Source organism: Passer montanus, unplaced genomic scaffold (assembly GCF_014805655.1).
Source record: "Passer montanus isolate IOZ18808 unplaced genomic scaffold, ASM1480565v1 scaffold15, whole genome shotgun sequence".
NCBI lineage: Eukaryota > Metazoa > Chordata > Aves > Passeriformes > Passeridae > Passer > Passer montanus.
This window is the reverse complement of record NW_024362051.1, coordinates 10,998,897-11,015,574: the sequence shown is the minus strand read 5'-3', so window position 1 is coordinate 11,015,574 and position 16,678 is coordinate 10,998,897. Positions and strand designations below refer to the sequence as shown.

General features: G+C 43.2%; 1 protein-coding gene across 8 annotated transcripts in view; it reads left to right on the top strand.

Annotated features, from left to right (window-relative positions):
• The window catches only part of EBF1 (EBF transcription factor 1), a 267,407-nt gene extending 261,405 nt beyond the window's left edge, over positions 1-6,002 (top strand). For 5 of the 8 annotated variants that reach the window (XM_039701549.1, XM_039701548.1, XM_039701547.1 and 2 more), the window contains exon 16: positions 4,338-6,002. In XM_039701549.1, the coding sequence (XP_039557483.1) occupies positions 4,338-4,369 (32 nt within the window). In that variant the 3' untranslated portion in view covers positions 4,370-6,002. Of the gene's footprint in view, positions 1-223; positions 525-4,337 lie in introns of those variants that run through there. The other 3 variants (XM_039701554.1, XM_039701551.1, XM_039701553.1) reach the window with 3 other exon arrangements.
• The last annotated feature ends 10,676 nt before the right edge of the window (positions 6,003-16,678 follow it).

Below are 16,678 nucleotides of genomic sequence, written 5' to 3'. Positions count from 1 at the left end.
TTCCTCCTGTAGGGAGTAACTGGCCCCATCCCCAGCCCACCTTGTAGCCTGCAGGGGTTTGGCAACACCCAATCTCTAACCCAGCTAACGCTGCTGAATTGAGAGGCTGTGTCTTTTAAAGCACGGACCTACTGTTTTGATAAACACAAGTAATATTTCAGCTTACTAATACCGTCCTTTTTCTTTCTTTCCTCTCTTATTCCCTGTTGTCGTCCTTTATCAGACCAGTCTTTTGTGGACTCTAGCAAGTACTCCACTGCAGGGTCTCTCCAGGGGCTGGCCTTCTCCTGAAGTACGTCACTCAATCTTCCCTTCCTTTTTGTCCTTTGTCATAGTACACTTGTGCAGAAATCCTACTGAGAGCAAATAGAGCGTTACAGAGCTTGGCACAAACCTTCCCTGTCATAAATGGGAGATGCATTACAAACTAACAGCAGCGTTTTCCACTTTAACTCGCACCAAGGCAAACATTACTTTCCACTGATTAATGTACTCCTGTGCCAATTAATTGCAGAAAAGGCACAGGGCCTTTTGGAAAGCCTATTGAACTGTTGGTATCAAGGGGCTGCTCCTTTTCTGCATCCCTTCCCCTGTCATTACAAGTTCTCCAGCATTAGTATCTAAATCCGTTTGAAGGGCTGGTGCAGGCGAGGCAGTGACAGACAAAATCTTGTCAAACTGAGGGTGCTGCAAAGCCCAGCACTGCCCATCTCATTGTTTGGCTGAGTCTGTTTTACAGCACTGTGCCTAAACTTCCCTCGCTGCACATCCCTGTGCTGAGAGAGGCATTTTCATGCTTGCTTAGATCCAGGGGCTTCCTTAAGCAGATGCAGCAGCTGCCTCCAGCTGCCAGAGGTGGGGAGTATTCCACGGTGTGCATTGTGCTTCCTCCAGACCTGAGATCTGTTCCCTTTCCATGAGTCTATGCAAATTGTCCAAAGGGCATCGAGTGGGGAATAAAATCCATTTTTTAAGCCAGGTTCAGAAGGAGGTGTGCAGAGCAGGATGGCTGCACAAACTCCACGTGTTGCTCAGCCTCACAAACACTGGGCTTGAAGACAAAATGCTGATAGCACCATTAGCAGCCAAAAAAAAAATAAATCTGTATGCAAGCAGAATGGAAGGAATTCATTCATAAAAGCTCAGATCTATTGTGCCTGAAGGAAAGCATTGTCCTCACTGCATGTTACACTGGTAAACTGGGAGGAGGAGTCCTTCAAGGTGCACACACACAGAGAAAAACTGTGCAGAAACTGTAAATTTACTCAGAGCTAATAAGCAGATCTTAGGTACCTTCAGTTAGGACTTTGTTAGAAATACAAATTATGTCAGGAATAAGACAAAACGAAATTTTCAGGTAAACTGCAGCATTTAGGAGATTTGGTTTTGAACATTTAAAAGAATTGGCAGTGCTGACATGCTTCAAGTTTTAAAAGAAACAGCTAATAATATTTCCTATCTGAAATAAAAAAAAAAACCCTAAAAAAACCCTTAAAAAAAAAGCTTTTGAGCATGTTAATATTTTTTTTTCCTCTCTTCACCTTGTCCCATCTTGTTGTGGATGAAGATTAAAAACAAGTAACAGGAGAAAGCTTTTCCGGGCACTGTTTCTCCTTTCACAAGACACAGAATTCTCAGATTCCATGTAACCAGTTATGAAAAGCGATTATGGAAGGGGCCAGGAACGTGGGACACAACTGGAGCTGTCTGATTCCTCCTCATTATGTCACCTCCACTTCTGCAATGCCCAGAAACCACACAGATCTGAGTGTGTCCCCGCAATTCAGTTTTCATAATGGGAATGAGACACCAAGAGATGGTTCATTTCTAGGTCATCCCTGAACTTCTTGGGGAGTTAAAGACACAGAGCCTTTGGTCTAGAGCCTCCTGACACCACCTGAGGCTTGTAAAAATCACTCAGAGATGCACTGCCTGTTGTGTCTTAATGCTTAAATAAACAACCATGTATAAGGAGGCTGTCTTATCTCTCTTGGGCTTCTGGATACATCAGAAAGCAATCAAGCTTTCCTTATGTAGCTTAGATATCAGCAGAACTCACTAAAACAGCAGCCAGGCTTATCTGTTGTTCTCTTTGCCATGCAATTTTGTAAAACCCCAAATACATTATTTCTGTAATTTGCTGGCAGCAAATACAAATTAGTATATGATAGAAGAAATAAAGGCCATTGGTGGGAGCTTTTCTCTTCTCTGCCCTCCCTTTTTGAGGTGGTGTGATCTCATACCTACACTGTTTCCCACTGATATCTGTGTTTTCAGGATCAATAACAGAGTACAGCTGAGAGAATTTGCATGACTAGATGTAGCACTTATGGAATAAAAGTGGAGTGATCTAAATGAAGACTTGGAAAGAATGGAAATATCAAAGCTTTTAGGCAGAAAAGATATCATTTGCCTTGTAATTTAATTCAGAATTTCAGAGCTCTTCAAAAACAATGATGCTTTGAAAAAAGGAGCTAAGATCTGCCTCTGTGCCATTTGTTTCCAACAGCAAAAGGCTGATCTGTAACCACAGGGAAATGTCTAAATCATGAAGGGAGAAATTGCAATTATCTCACCTTTTTTGGGCTCCTACCCAGGGTAGACAGCTGTCCTGTTCCAAGAGACAATTCTTATTGGTGAAATTGATTTGCTTCTGATGAATCTTTCAGAATGAGTGTTGGAATAGTATCGTGACAATTTCTGAAGAAAAGATACTTTTTCTAAAGGAAAGCAACACCTTGTCCTATAGAGTCCTCTATGCTTCTCACCTAAGCGTCTTCCAGTAGGACTTACAGCAACTTAACTCACCTTTCTATCCCTTTTATCCTCCCTCTTAACTCCCTGAAGAACCCTCATGTGGGGGGACACAACCAGGGCAGTGATTCCACAGGATGAATTCCAATAATTGAGGTGCTGTTGCTCTGTGCCACCTCTGAGGGTGGCCTGTTGCAAACATGTTGGATGTGTTTTGCATTCTCCCCTTCTCCCCTCATTTTATTTCATTTAATCAGCGCAGTTTACTCGAGCTGTTCTCCCCTTGCTGATTAGACTTGTAATTCTTGCACATATGGTGGTGTTTGTGGAGAAAACATTTCCCTCCTCTCCCCCTCCAACCCCAAATCTGTGAGTCTTTTACTTTGGCTCTGTTCTTATCAAATAATTGCAGCTGTAATTAAAGCACAGTGAATCAGCACCAGTCACAGGGTTGAGTCCTTCCTTAAGAAATTACATGTCCAGATGTCTGGAATGGCAGGCAGCATTTAAATCATGTGCCTGGAAAGTGCTGCCAACCTGAAGGAGAATCTGTTTTCTACCTTTTGGCAAATAGCTGTACAACTGGCATTTTAGAGACACGTTGTTGTTACAGTTCCCATCATAAACTTCCATGACTACCCCCTGTAATGATGTGCCTGCTCACTGTGTGTCACTGGGACACTCAGGATGTCTGATCTGAGACCCTGCAATAGAGAGAGATCGAGCTGGAGGTCAGCTTATGTGCAAAACTGTCCCTGTTGAATTTTCATAAATGTCTGTCTGCTAAGAGAGGTGCTGGTCTCATAGAAAATGAGGTAGGAATCATAATAAAAGAAATGCTGATGATTCAACTTAGCCAGCAAAAGAGAAAACATCCTGAATTAACATTCACCTATGACTCACCTGATGTAGTTGGTGGTGTCTGCTACAAGTGGAATCAGAAAGATGCTGGCCTGCTAACCCAGGAGTCAAGCACATATTTCCATTTCAAAACTGGATTTCAGAGTTTAAGTCCTTTTCTGAGCTCCTGGAAATGCATACCTGAGTCCCAGGGGTGAGCACTGGCCTTTGGGAGGACTGGCACAGGAGAATGACCCTGAGCCACTGAGGGGACACCCTGCAGGGCCATGCCAGGGGGGCTCCAGCTGTTTCCCCTAATTTGGGGCAAATTCCTTTTGCCCCAAATTTGCTTTGCTTTTAAAAGAGTTACAGAATGTGTGGCAATGGCTGGGTCGAGCCAAATCTTCCTCAGCATTTGGGGATTTTGTAACTTAAAGCAGAAAAATATGTTGGGGTCTCATACTGATATTGAAGGACACTTTTTCTCCAAGAAAATCAGTAATTTCAGCAAAGTCACTTGCAATTTGAATCATTTTCCAGTCAAAAGGAAACTTCTCCTGATTCTTGTGTACATAGACGTCTCTTATGAGTGATATATATAAATTTAACTCAAAGTACATCTGACTACATTGCTAGTAAATGTTTAAAGCTCTGAGAATTTTAAAAGTTGCTTAATAATGCAGAAAATTAACTTTTTCCCTCTCTCTCTCCCTTTCTCTTCCCCCTCCCTTTCTTTCCAACAGCTATATCTGGCATGATTGTTCCCCCCATGTGAAAGAATTGCCTTGAAGAATTTTATTAATGAAGAGGTTGAATTCTGCTTCAGAGAGAATCTGATACAAGTCCCAGAGTGGAACTTTTAACTCAGGCCTTTTTAAAAATAAAAAAGAAATAAAGAAGGATCTTACAATAACTGCAGATTTTTAAACAAAACAAAAATCACCATCCTTGCAAATACTGAAATTAACAATCCACAATTGCAAGGTGTTGATTCGAGTTGTCCATCCCAAATACCTGGGAGATATATTTATTGTATGTTGATAAAAAAATCCACTTTTTTGTTGTTGTTGTTGTTGGGGGGTGGGGGCTTGCTTTTATTTCCTTCTGGTTTCTTGTGGGTTTTTTTTAAGGCTTGATTTAACTCAACACCATTTGTCTTTTATAAATCATACAATTACACAAGGGACACTAGAGATGGAACTCCACATTTTTAATTTATGAATTTTTTTTAAGCTGTGTAAAGAAGAATAAAGTGGTGTCATTTACATACAAGCCTGTATGGGACAGAATAGAAGTGCCAGTTAGTTTTTCATAGAAGAATTATGGCCATTTAATTAAGGGTCGGCTCATATATGTTGCTTAACCAGTGGTGACTTGCTGATATGAAGCATTTTTAATGTTCTGATTAAACAGATATCACTCCCTAAAAAGCTGATATTCTTGGATTATGAGGGTGGGGTAAGGTGTGGGATTAACAACCTCTGTCTTTAATATCAGGCTGGAAAATTGTGTAAATACCACAACAGGAAAAGTTCGTCCCAGAACACCAGGTTGGAAGGGGACCTTAAGGTCCAACTTTTCTTGGCAAAAAGCTGGTGGAAGGGGAGGGAAGGGTGGAAATATCAAAAATATTTCCTCTGGCAGTGCAAACCCAGTGCCTGCAGATGCAATGGAAGGGGAGAGCACGGACCCCTCTCTTTTGGGGTGAAATCTCAGCGCCTCCAGACGCTCCCTTCCCTGAGCACAGCCTCACCTGGGCTCTGCCCTGCGGCTTTGGGGCCATCCCTGGGGGGCTCCAGCGTGTTCCCTCTGCCCCGGTCCTGCTGGGGCAGGGTGGGCTCAGCCTCAGGGGGGTTTCACCCTCCCCACCCCAAATCCCTGCTGGCCCAGCTCCCACTGGCGCCGTTCCTGTATCAGTCGACCCTCCCGGTTTGTACCCCGCTCTCTCCAGGACAGGGAACTGCTTCTGAGTTTGGGCTGGGGCTCTCTAATCAAAACCATCGCTTCTGTTTCACCACAAAAGATTTTGCTATCATTATCTGGGAAGTGTTCTTAAAAATTATTAGTCAAAGAGGCAGCAAAGCTCTGAAGATGCATTACCTGATATTTTTTCTTTGCTGTTGTGTTTTGTATGTAGTTATAAATACTGTAGATTTTTTGTGATTTTTTGCCAAAGTTGTTGTTCTATTTATACATTTTAATGTCTTAAGACAGTTTTTCAATATCACAAAAAAAGAAAAAAAAAGAATTTTACTGCATATTTTGCAAAAAGAGCTCACTACCTTTAGCTTGCACATACTTGCAAATTAATTAAAGAAAAAAAAAGCTTTTTGTTTCTGTTTTTTGTTTGTTTGTTTTACGGGGGATTTTGTAAAATATCCATATAAATAATGTATTTATCTTTGGAATTTGTACATTGCTTTTTGTCCCCCACAAGTTTATTTTATTGTGTATGTTTGCTATGTGAAAAGTGCTGATTTGTTTGGTCATTCACCGTTGTATTAGCTGTTTAAATGTGATTTTAATACATTTCATTTATAGGGTTGTTTTTTTTAGTATTGTTTAAAACCATGCTTCCATTTTTTTTTTAATTTCCACCCAAAAGCCATTGTCTATTTTTGTATTATTTGTAAGTTAAGAAGTTTTTTCCAATATATGGCAAAAAGTAGCATATTATTCTTGTAGCATTTAGTTATGTAGATTTAAAAAAAATGTATCCTTTGCTTTTGAGGCTTAACAAAAACTAATGCTGTTTTACTCTATTAATATGCATGGGATTTCTCCTCTTTGGAGTGACGCATTTTTGTGCATTAAATATGGGGAGAAACTTCATAGAACTCAATGAAAATACTTTCTTTCTTAAGTCTGCTTGTATATTTCTCTGTCTTTCACATAAATATAAACCAGCAGATTGGATGCCTTAACAATGCAAATCATATTCATTTCACTTGTACATTGTACTGTGCACCAGAACTGTCAATCATCACTAACATTCTAAGAAAAAAAAAAAAAGGAATTGAAAAGCACAAAAGAACTGTTTTGTTACCTTAAAACAATATAACTTTTTTCTAGTCGAGCAAGAAATCATTTACAACGATGCTGCAACTGTGCATGCTTCCTGTATGAATTTTGCAATGGTTTTCACTAGAATGTCACAGTGTGATCTTTGGGGGGAAGGGAAAGAAAAACAGGATTTTTTTTTTTTTCATGGCGAGAAAATAAAAGAAGAGAAAACTGGAAAAAATGTGAGAGACATCAGTTTATTGCTTCTCTGTATTCCAAGCAATTATTCTAATTCACATAATAAGCAACAGCACGACAATGTAATCAAATTTAAAGCCATATTTTGTCCAGTGACACCGTCGATTACTCTTGTAGAGCTCCACTCAGTCCTAGCAGTTCTGACACCACTTCAGCCACATTTATAGTCTCTACTTCAGTGTCCAAAGAGCCTTTGACAATGTGCTTAATTCCATTCTTTTGCAGCTATTTGTCGTGATCTGATGAATGGGAATTTGTCAAAAATCTCCCCTGCACCACCCTTTGTCTTTTACAAAGTAAAAGATGCAGCTGTTTACAGAATATGGCTTTAAGTGGAAACATTCAGATTTCAGTTTTAACAAGGTGAAGCTTCACAATGACTGGATTGCATAAAGTAATGCCTATTTCCTCACAGTTGTACTAGGATGCAGCTAAAATGAAGTCATCTCTGAAACTACTAACCTTTCACCTTCTTATCTAAATCTTTTTGAATAGACACACACACTGTACAGTTCTATTGTTAGAGAAACTAACTACTGTAGAGATTGTTATAATTTTTTTGCAGAAATTCAAGCTGTAAAAACTTTTCAACTTTCACAATATTTAATTAAAGTTACTTCCTGTCTGTGAATACAGCTCCTAGTTGTGTGTTTATTTTTCTGCCTCTGCTAGTCAGTAGATGAGAAAAAAAAGATTATAGAAGCCAGAGGCTACTGAATTGTCTTTCTGAAATTAAGGAGAGACGGAATTTCATGGAATTACACAGTGAAACGTGGTGAATGCTGGTGCACTGAAATGCCTTTCCCTCTGTCTCTAATGGATTTCAAAGGATCCTCACTCAGAATGCTGAATGTTCATCCTGTTAATCTTATTATTTCCATTGTTTCACAGTATTGTTTGCCTGTAGGACCAACATATTTTTTCTAGCGGATTTCAGGGGCATATTTAGCTTTAGGTGCTCAGTTGCAAGAGCTGTCTCTAAACACAGTGATCATGCAGCACCAGGCACATCCTACCCTGTGCCAGAGACCCAGGGAGTTGGGAGTTTTTATCTGGGTATTATTTCAGTCACTGCAGCATGTCCAGTGACTGCTCAAGGCCAGCTCCAGGAAATGCCTCTGCCTGTGCTGAGCTCCTTGACCATGAAGGAGGCTCCTACAAAGGGTTTCCATTCTTCTGCCCTTCCTAAATGACAAATCCATCAGCTGCTAGATTGGTTCCAGGCATTCTGTTTCACTCTGTTCCCCTCTGAGAGGAGGAACTTTACCTCTGGCATACGAAGGGCTGACGCTGGCATTTAATTTCTCTGTCACACAGAGAAAGCACCAGACCTAATGCAAGGCTCCCAGGAAGGAATAGGAGTGTTGGGTATTTCAGTTTAAATTAAAACTTAAAAAAACTTTAAATTAAAACTTTAAAAAACTTTAAATTAAAACTTTAAAAAAATGAAGTAATGAAGTTGCTAAAGCATAAGCAGCTGGAAGTGGCTTCTTGCAATGTGAAGTGTTGGGTATCTCTTAAATGTGAGCAAATCCACTCCAGTAGTTGTTAGAGAAAGGAGAGATGTTGGCAAAGTCAGACCCCAAATGTGTTTATACTGTCAGCACAAGAGATCTGTTTTTTTCTGTCTGAGATAATTCTCCTGGTTCTCTTTCAAATGGTGTGAATATTGGCAGCTCTCACTGCAGCTGAGGGCTCTGTGAGTGCTCAGCTCTCTAAAAAGATGTTGGGTCAGTGTATCTGAAAAGCAGGCTGAGGGATTAAATTCAGGATGTAGTATAACCTGTAATAATGCAGCAGAACAAGAGCTCTGCTTCAGCCTTTTGAACCCAGAGACAATGGATTTGTTTGAAATTTAAATTGAGTCACATTTCACTAGAAAGGGGCATTAGGATGGCAGGAGGCTCCTGGCTCAGAGGCTCTGGAGTCTGCTGGGCAGCCCCAGTGCTGTCTGACAGTCCAAAGTGAGCTCAGCTGGGGGACAGTACTGTAATGGAGGTTCTGGTGCCAGAAGAAAGCCCTCTGAAACCCAGAGCATGAGGAGCAGGGGCAGGATGCACATCCAGGTGTGGCTGCGTGAGCCCTGTGCCCCAGGGTGGGTCCTGAGCCCAAAGGGAGGGGACTGTCATCTGTCATCACACAGGGAGGGTGACATCAGGTGTATAATGATTGCCTCCCTGCCACCCCTGACCTAGTGGCTTCTTTCATTGTTTAGCCACTCTAGAGTCATTTTGACTGAATGGTCTGCCCTGGCAGTGGGACTGGCTGCAATTTTGTGTGGGCATGTCTCTAATTTTTTATTAAAGAAACCTCGGCAAGATGAGTTGCCTTTGCTGTTAGTTTCCTGGCCTTGTCTGTGTGTCTGCTTATCCCTTTAGAGTTTCTCTAGGCTCTTGCCACAGTCATGTGTAATCATTTATGTAACTCTGCTTAGCACCACAGCCCCTGTATCTTCTGTCATGGCATGAGGCAGCTGAAGACATGTTTGATGTTATTCACTTATTTCCTGAGCTCCTTCCTGTTTGCTGCCCCTTGCTCCCCAGTCCTCTCACAAATATTCACATTGTGCTACAGATGGGCTGCAGCCTCCCACAGAGTCCCTGGCCCCCAGCTCTTGCTCCAGACTCCTTCAATTCCACAGCACAGAAGTTTTGGGAAGTGCTTCAGCAGAAACCACATTCCCCATCCACAGCAACATTACAGAAGCTTCACTTGCTACTCACTTCTTCACAACCACAATTATCATTGCACTAATAAAAATGTGCAGATCCTAACAGCGAATATGAAAGCCCACTAAATACAATAAGGTCACATCTCAGAGGTGCTGAGCGCCTGACACGGAGTTCCTTGGGACTCTTGGTCAGCTGGTCACTACCTCCTTGTCCATCCACCAGTTGTGCTCACTCCTTCCTGTCGTTTGCCACCTCCTGCCTGTCCCACCATTATCTCCATGAAATAAATACTATTTGGGTCCCATTTGACATCTCTCTTTCCTCTCCTTCCCAGCAGGTGCTGGCTCTGGCATCCCTTTTCCCCAGCATCTGATGCTGATATTTCAGTAGCAGAGGTCAGGTCAATACTTCAGATAAATAAGTAATAGCTCCAGCTCCTCAGCCCTCTCCACTCTTCCTCCCCTTGGTGCCCTTGAGGATAGAGCTAGACCAGAGCTTATGGCACTGCTCCAACGTGATTGGCAGGCCGTGAGAAAGAGCTTGGAAAACTTTAATAAAGTAATTCCAGGGCACGAATGCCAGTGACTACCCAGGTCACAGCCTAACAGGGGGGACTGCAGTTCTAGGTGGCTTTTTAAATGTGGGCCTACAACAGGAATAGCAAATACAGTGGCCTAACACATATTTTCCCCCTTATTTTCAATGAAAAGCTCAAACTTTATCACTAATGTGTATGTACAGATGAAGTACTCAATGAAAAAAATTATGTAGATGATTTTTTAACACTTCTCTGAAACATATAATAAACTCTGTTCTGTATGGGACCATCCAACTTAACTCTGCTTTGTATAAGGGAATGCAGTTATTCCCTTTTTTTCATTAAATAACATGAATCCCTAATTTTCCCACATTCATTCATGTCAAAATGTATCCTGTACTGTGAGCCCTTAAAAAAATTTAAAGCAGGTTTGCAACAGCCTCACCATGGTGATTCACTGCAGCCTGGCAGCTCTCGGCCAAGTGCATGAAAAAGGGAAGGACTGATGATGCTGTAGGTCTGTACAAGCTCTCAATGGCTCAGTTATCTGGCTGAGGATAACTCAGGATAAATTCACCACTGAGGATGCCTCTGTGGCTCCCTGTAGTGGGGCAGCAGCTCAGGGCAGACCTTGCACAGGAGGCACAAAAGTGCAGCTGGGTTTGTGCCCCTGCCTGTGCTCAGGTGGGAAACTCTGAGAGCCATGGGAGGCAAGGCCTGAGGTGACCCTGATCATAAAACTTGACTTTTCTGCAGAGTCTAGAGGAAAAGGGAGCACAAACATTTCATTTCCACTCTGTTCCAGACCCACACTGTGCCCCCCAGCTTTGCAGGGTCCTGCCCATGTCAGCCCTGCCAGGGAGGGCTCTGCCTCCTGCCCCTTTTCCGTGGAGCTCTGCTCACACTGCTCACACTGCTCACCCCATCTCACCACCATTAACTTTGCCTTCAACCTCTGCTGCATCATTGCCTCCTCCTGAGGGTTCCCTATTTATATAGAGGGGAAAATGCTGTTGCTAGGACTGGAAATATTTTGTTACCTTTTTCTGCTTAAGTGCGAGGCATTTTTATCTGTGATCTCTGGAGACTTATGCTACAGTGGGACTGATTTTATCCACTTACTCAATGCACTTTAGTTCAATAATGATTACAGAACTTCTACATAATATATTAGGTATAGCTGATTTCCCAGGGTTTGTAGCCCTCCATCTCCCCAAGCATTTAAAAAGGAATCTCTCTGTGATAGGGATGTTATGAATGATACACTCCTCAACAGTCATGATGTAAAAGTAAGAGCAGCAGTGGGCCAGGCAGGCAGAGGAAGGCACTCAGCTGGAAAATGCCAAAGCCCGTGGATAATGCAAGCCAAGAGCAATGACTTGCTTTGTTCATTTTATCACTGCTCCTTGGCACATCAGCAGCACTTGCAATCCAGTTCAGGCAACCCAAAACTCTCTCTCCATCACCTTAACACAGTCTGAGACTTTTGGCAATTCACTGGCTCCACTGCAGGGCTGGCATGGCCTGGTCTCTCTTTCTCACTCACCCTCTGTTTGTTTTTAACTACAAGTTGAGCTTTTCAGCTTGCCCAGCTGTGGGTTTAGCAGCCATGAGTGGCCCTGTCTCAGGCAGCACTGCCAGCCCCGAGGGGTTGCAGAAAGCCTCTACATTTGTTTTCTTCAACAGCAGAAGTGTTTGTGGTCACAGCCCCCTGCACACCTGAGGTTAGACCGTGTGCCCAGACCTGCTTCTGAGCTTTCCTCAGCCTGAGAGGCTTTCTAGGCACATTTCCCCATCACAGAGATTGCAAGGCTTCTCCATTCTCTGCTATCCCAGATGTTAATAATCCTCTGTCTGTGGTTCTCCACCTGCCCTCCCTGGCCTGGCTGCTCAGCACCCTGCTGGCAGAGGGCACCCAGCTCCCCTCCATAGAGCCCAATCCTGGTTCCTTCGAAGCCCATTCATTTCCCCAGGGAGTTTTCTACACTGGATTGACCACCCTGAGCCACCTTGCTCATCTTACTGTCATCAGCCTCCCCAGTCAGTGGTGATGGTGTTCTTTTTTTTAAAATAAAAGCCCAGTTTTAATCCATTTCCTGGCAATATCTCCATTTCAGTAACACTTTTTGGCAGCATTCATTGCTGGAGTTTCTCCTTGTGCAGTGGGGCAGCAGCAGACCTGCAGGGATGGGGTCAGGGCTGGCTGGGAATGCTCCTGCCCCTGGCCCCGAGGGGCAGCCCAGGGCACTCCCATCACTGCCTCAGCCCCTGACTGGTGGCAGGAAACAGCAACAGGAAAGTTGCTACCAGCTAACAGCTGTTTCAACAGTTTTAATCACAGGGTGAGCTGCGAGATAAATAAATAAATAAAGCCCATGAAGTGACAAAACAAATGGCCTGGTACTGGAGACAGATTTGGAGCTTCTGGCTGCCTTCGCAGGAGAGCAGCCTGTGAGCTCTCACCCTCCCTCCCCCAAATAATTAATTTATCACTTAGCAGCGCTGTGGCTCTGCAGAAGGCGCTTGGAGATGGTGTTTGAAGGTGAACTGCAGCCCTCTGGAGGGGCCCCTGGGGCTGGGCAAAGAGGCAGCTGAGCTCTGGAGCCTACAGGTGATGGCAGGGGGATTTATATCAACCTGCTCCAGCTACCATGAGCCAGCACGAGCTATTTTGTTCTGCCATCACAAATCACTGTTATGCCCTTTCTGCCTTAAACACTATGGATCAGCTATAACAACACTTGATATTTATTTTATTTCAACTATCACTCTGATTTGTCAGGTGTATTTTTTATGCACAGCAGGTGTACCCTAATGGGGTTAGGGAATAAACAGCAAATTCATGGGCTTACACACCCATTAGCTAATGGGTTACTAAGCAAAAGGGACTCTGTTTAACCCCACTGCACTTAGCCCACTGCTAGGAGGAATGTTAAAGACTATAAGCTAACACTCAAATGTCTCTCCATGGACCCAGGGGAAGAGAGCTCAAACTTTAATGCATCTCTTTTGATAGGCAGGTGAATGAATGTGGCTATCATTATGCAATCACACAGCTGTGGAACTATTTATCAGCCACACATCATGCCCCGTGAACCCTGCATGCTCCTGTCCCCCTGCACTGCCAGCCTGTCCCTGTGGTGCACAGAGAGGGTTTAGCAGGGTGAAATCCCCCCAGACAGGCCCTTCCCACATCCCACTTGCACAGCACATGCAGAAAACACAAAGCTGCCACTGGGACCCAGCACTGCACACCTTGTTCTGAGCTTTTTTTTGTGCAAAGGCCTGTGTCAACACCAGCTTTAATCAGTTATTTCAAGATAGATGTGCCTCGTTAGCATCAGAACAATGCAATTACTTCCCCTCCTCCCCTCTCTCCAAATCCCGGGGTTTTATTGGCCTATTAATGGTTTGATTTGTTGTTGGTAGAAACAAGAAGGATTCCAACTCATTGATCATATTATCCTACAGATATCCAGCAGAATAAATAAATGGGATAATAAAACCCAAACCACCCGCTCAAAGGTTACATTTTCTCAATCCTTTAGTGTTCTGCATCATAGTTTATGTTCCCTTTCAACCACAAATACAGCGTTCAGTGCAGTACATGACAGTCCAAGAAGGCCTGTAATGTTAAAGGTTATATTTGCAATCTTTTGCCATCTTTCTCACGTGGAAACAAGTCGCGCTGATCCCGCTGTCCACAAATGCAATAAGGAACAACCCTCTGACACAGGTGGTATAATCAAAAGCCAATTCAAAAGGAGCCTTCTGTAAATATCAACTGGATCCAGGCATATGCATGCTTGGCTTGAAGCACCAGGAGAGTCCTGCTGACTTCAATGGGGCGGCTCCTGCCTTGAAGAGAAATAGGTGTGTGTGTGACAGAGGGGTGAAGGTTAAGGAATAAAAAGCCAGGAGAGAATATAGTTTTGTGTTGCCTTCCTCTGAGCAGTGACACAAAACCTCACAGCCAGGGGGAAGCTCAGGTCCTTTCACACTCCTTTGTGGCTGCCTGTTCCTGGGGTGCTTTCAGGTGTCCTTGAATTCAGCTCTGGAGGCTGTAGGGGTTGTGGGGCTGCCCAGGCAGTGCCTGGGTGCCTGTGGCAGACAGAGGGGATGTGGCCCTGCTCGTGCCACTGGGCTCTCTGGGCTTTGCCTTGTTGCCAGTTCTTTCCTGGACAAGGAAAGTGCTTCAGGCACCTGGCAGACCAACAGCTTGGTTAAAACACTGCTGCAGGAACTGCCACAGGTACAGACTGGAGTCCCAGGAGAGACTGGGACTCCAGTGTGGTCAAAATGACAACTCAGGTCCCTCCTTGTCCTAGGGAGTAGTGGTCAAGCAGAAATCTGCTGATGCCCACTGGGAGGTGAACTGCTCTGTTACCAGCTCCAAATGAAGCTCCACAAGTGTGGAGTGGCTCAGGTGAGGCATGGATACAACATTAGGTTGTAGACTCTGCGTTGGAGACAATTTAATTTATGTTGGAATTCATCCTCATCAGTCTAAAAGGCTGCAGCAGCATAGCAACAAGCTTGTTAATTACTAAGCAATTATTTTACTCAACTTTTAGACCAAGGGGATACCCAAAATATCTGCATCTGTTTCGTTTTGAGTTCTTATTGTTCCTTCCATGCTGTAGCTGAGGTTATTTTGCAGCAGCTGTCAGTCATAGCAGTAACAACTTCCCCAGCAGCAGCAGCAGCAGCAGCAGCAGCTTCCATTTGGCAAGCTCAGTGCACAGAAAGGGCTGTGATGGAGTGGAAAGGGTTTCTTTCTTAATATCCTCTTCCCCTAGGATAGACTATTTTGCCCTCTCCAGCAGAACATGCTTGGATCACACTGCAGAGTTTCTGACTGCTGCTTTTAAACAGGTATTTCTGTTTGTTTCTATCAACACATTTCAGCTCCTCTGGCATGCTGTCTCTGCAGCTCTAATAGAGACACTTCACATGTAATAGGGTCACACGGTGATCCTCACGTTCACTTCCATTCTATCACCATGTTAAATTGAAACAATGTGTGTGCATCAGATTTCTGCAGTGCAGGGAAGCTGCAGCATCTACAAGTTTTGTGGTGTGATGAAACTAATGATTTGGATTTTATTTTCTTGGTACCACATTCAGCTGGTAAACTCATGAAAATGCACCTTACCTCATTTTCTCTCTGTCTTTTTTACCTCTCAAGAGCTTTCACCAACAGATCTACTTTCATGCTGGGGAAAAAAAAAAGTAATTCTATCAGTAATTTATGGAAATTAGAAAACTGATTAGCATAAAGCTTCTACTTGTGATAGTGGGGTTACAAAAGTGGGTTGATAGGTAAAAATGATCTCCTTAGTGATAATTAACTTTGATCTCTTAAATAACTGTTAACTTTCATAAAGAAGGAGAGTACAAATGACATTTGCATCATGGCAACTGTAAAAAGGCAGAACATAACTTTCATTGGAGATTACATGATAAGCTCTGTTCTCACAGAAAATATACTCGTTTCAAAGCAAAATGACATGAATTGTCAAGGACTGTTGGGTTTGTTCTTATAGCCTGTGCTACCCTGAGTGCACTGAGATGAGACATTGCATATGCTGGTGTGAACTGCTCTGTACAGCCATGTAAATGATATGTATTTATCTACAAGGAAATGACAATGCACGCTCTGCTTAGCACTTCTATGGGACCATTCATCCAAGGACTCCCAAGTCCTTTCTAAACATTAATTCATTCTGACTACCATGTGGCTGTGAGGAAAGTAAATATTAGTCTTATTGCAGTATTATTGGGAAATGGAGAGACACAGCAGCTGAGAGACTGACTCAAGGTCAGTAGATGGTGGCTGCAGTGCTGGGTGTGTGTGCAGGGCTGGGCTCCAGGCACAGCACGGGGCAGCACAGCTTCACTCCCTGAGCTCTGCTCCAGGGATGCTTTGAAAATTCTCCCACCAATAATTGCTTCTGAACAATTTCGGTGCCTGTTTGGGGCAGGACAGCCTTACCAGCTCTGTCTTAAAAGTGAGAAACTGAGGCAAAGTAGAAAAAAAAATAAATCAGATGTGCTAGGTAGACATGAACAATCCATTTGAGAAATCAAGGGCCCATGAGTGTTAACCAGCAGACTCCCCCAGTCTGCAGTTCCAAGCTTAAGCCAGAACACAAGCAGTTTTATTGAGTTTTATGGACTTTATTGGAAACTAAGACTACAAAACTGAGGCATAAAATCCCACTTGAATTTAATATGCAAGCAAAGGAGAATTTTTGCAGCCCAGTGTACCAGACAGTAGTTGTGAGCAGCCATGAGTCCTCTTGAAATGGATCTCACCAAGATTTACACATTGCTGAGGTTAGGATAAACTAAGTGTAAACCAGAAGTTACATATAAAATAAAGGGATTATCAAGAAATGCAAAATTAAAATAACATCTTGAGATATAAATCCTTAGACCTGTATAGCCTCTGAATTTTTCTGTTCATGGAAATCATCTTATAACCTTTTTTGCACACTTAAAACTCCTGGCACACTGACTTGTTGCAAAGAAACCACTGAAACATCTCAATATTTTTCTTCACTGGCTCCTCCAGACACTGAGTATGCCGGCCACTCTCTGAATCATTTTA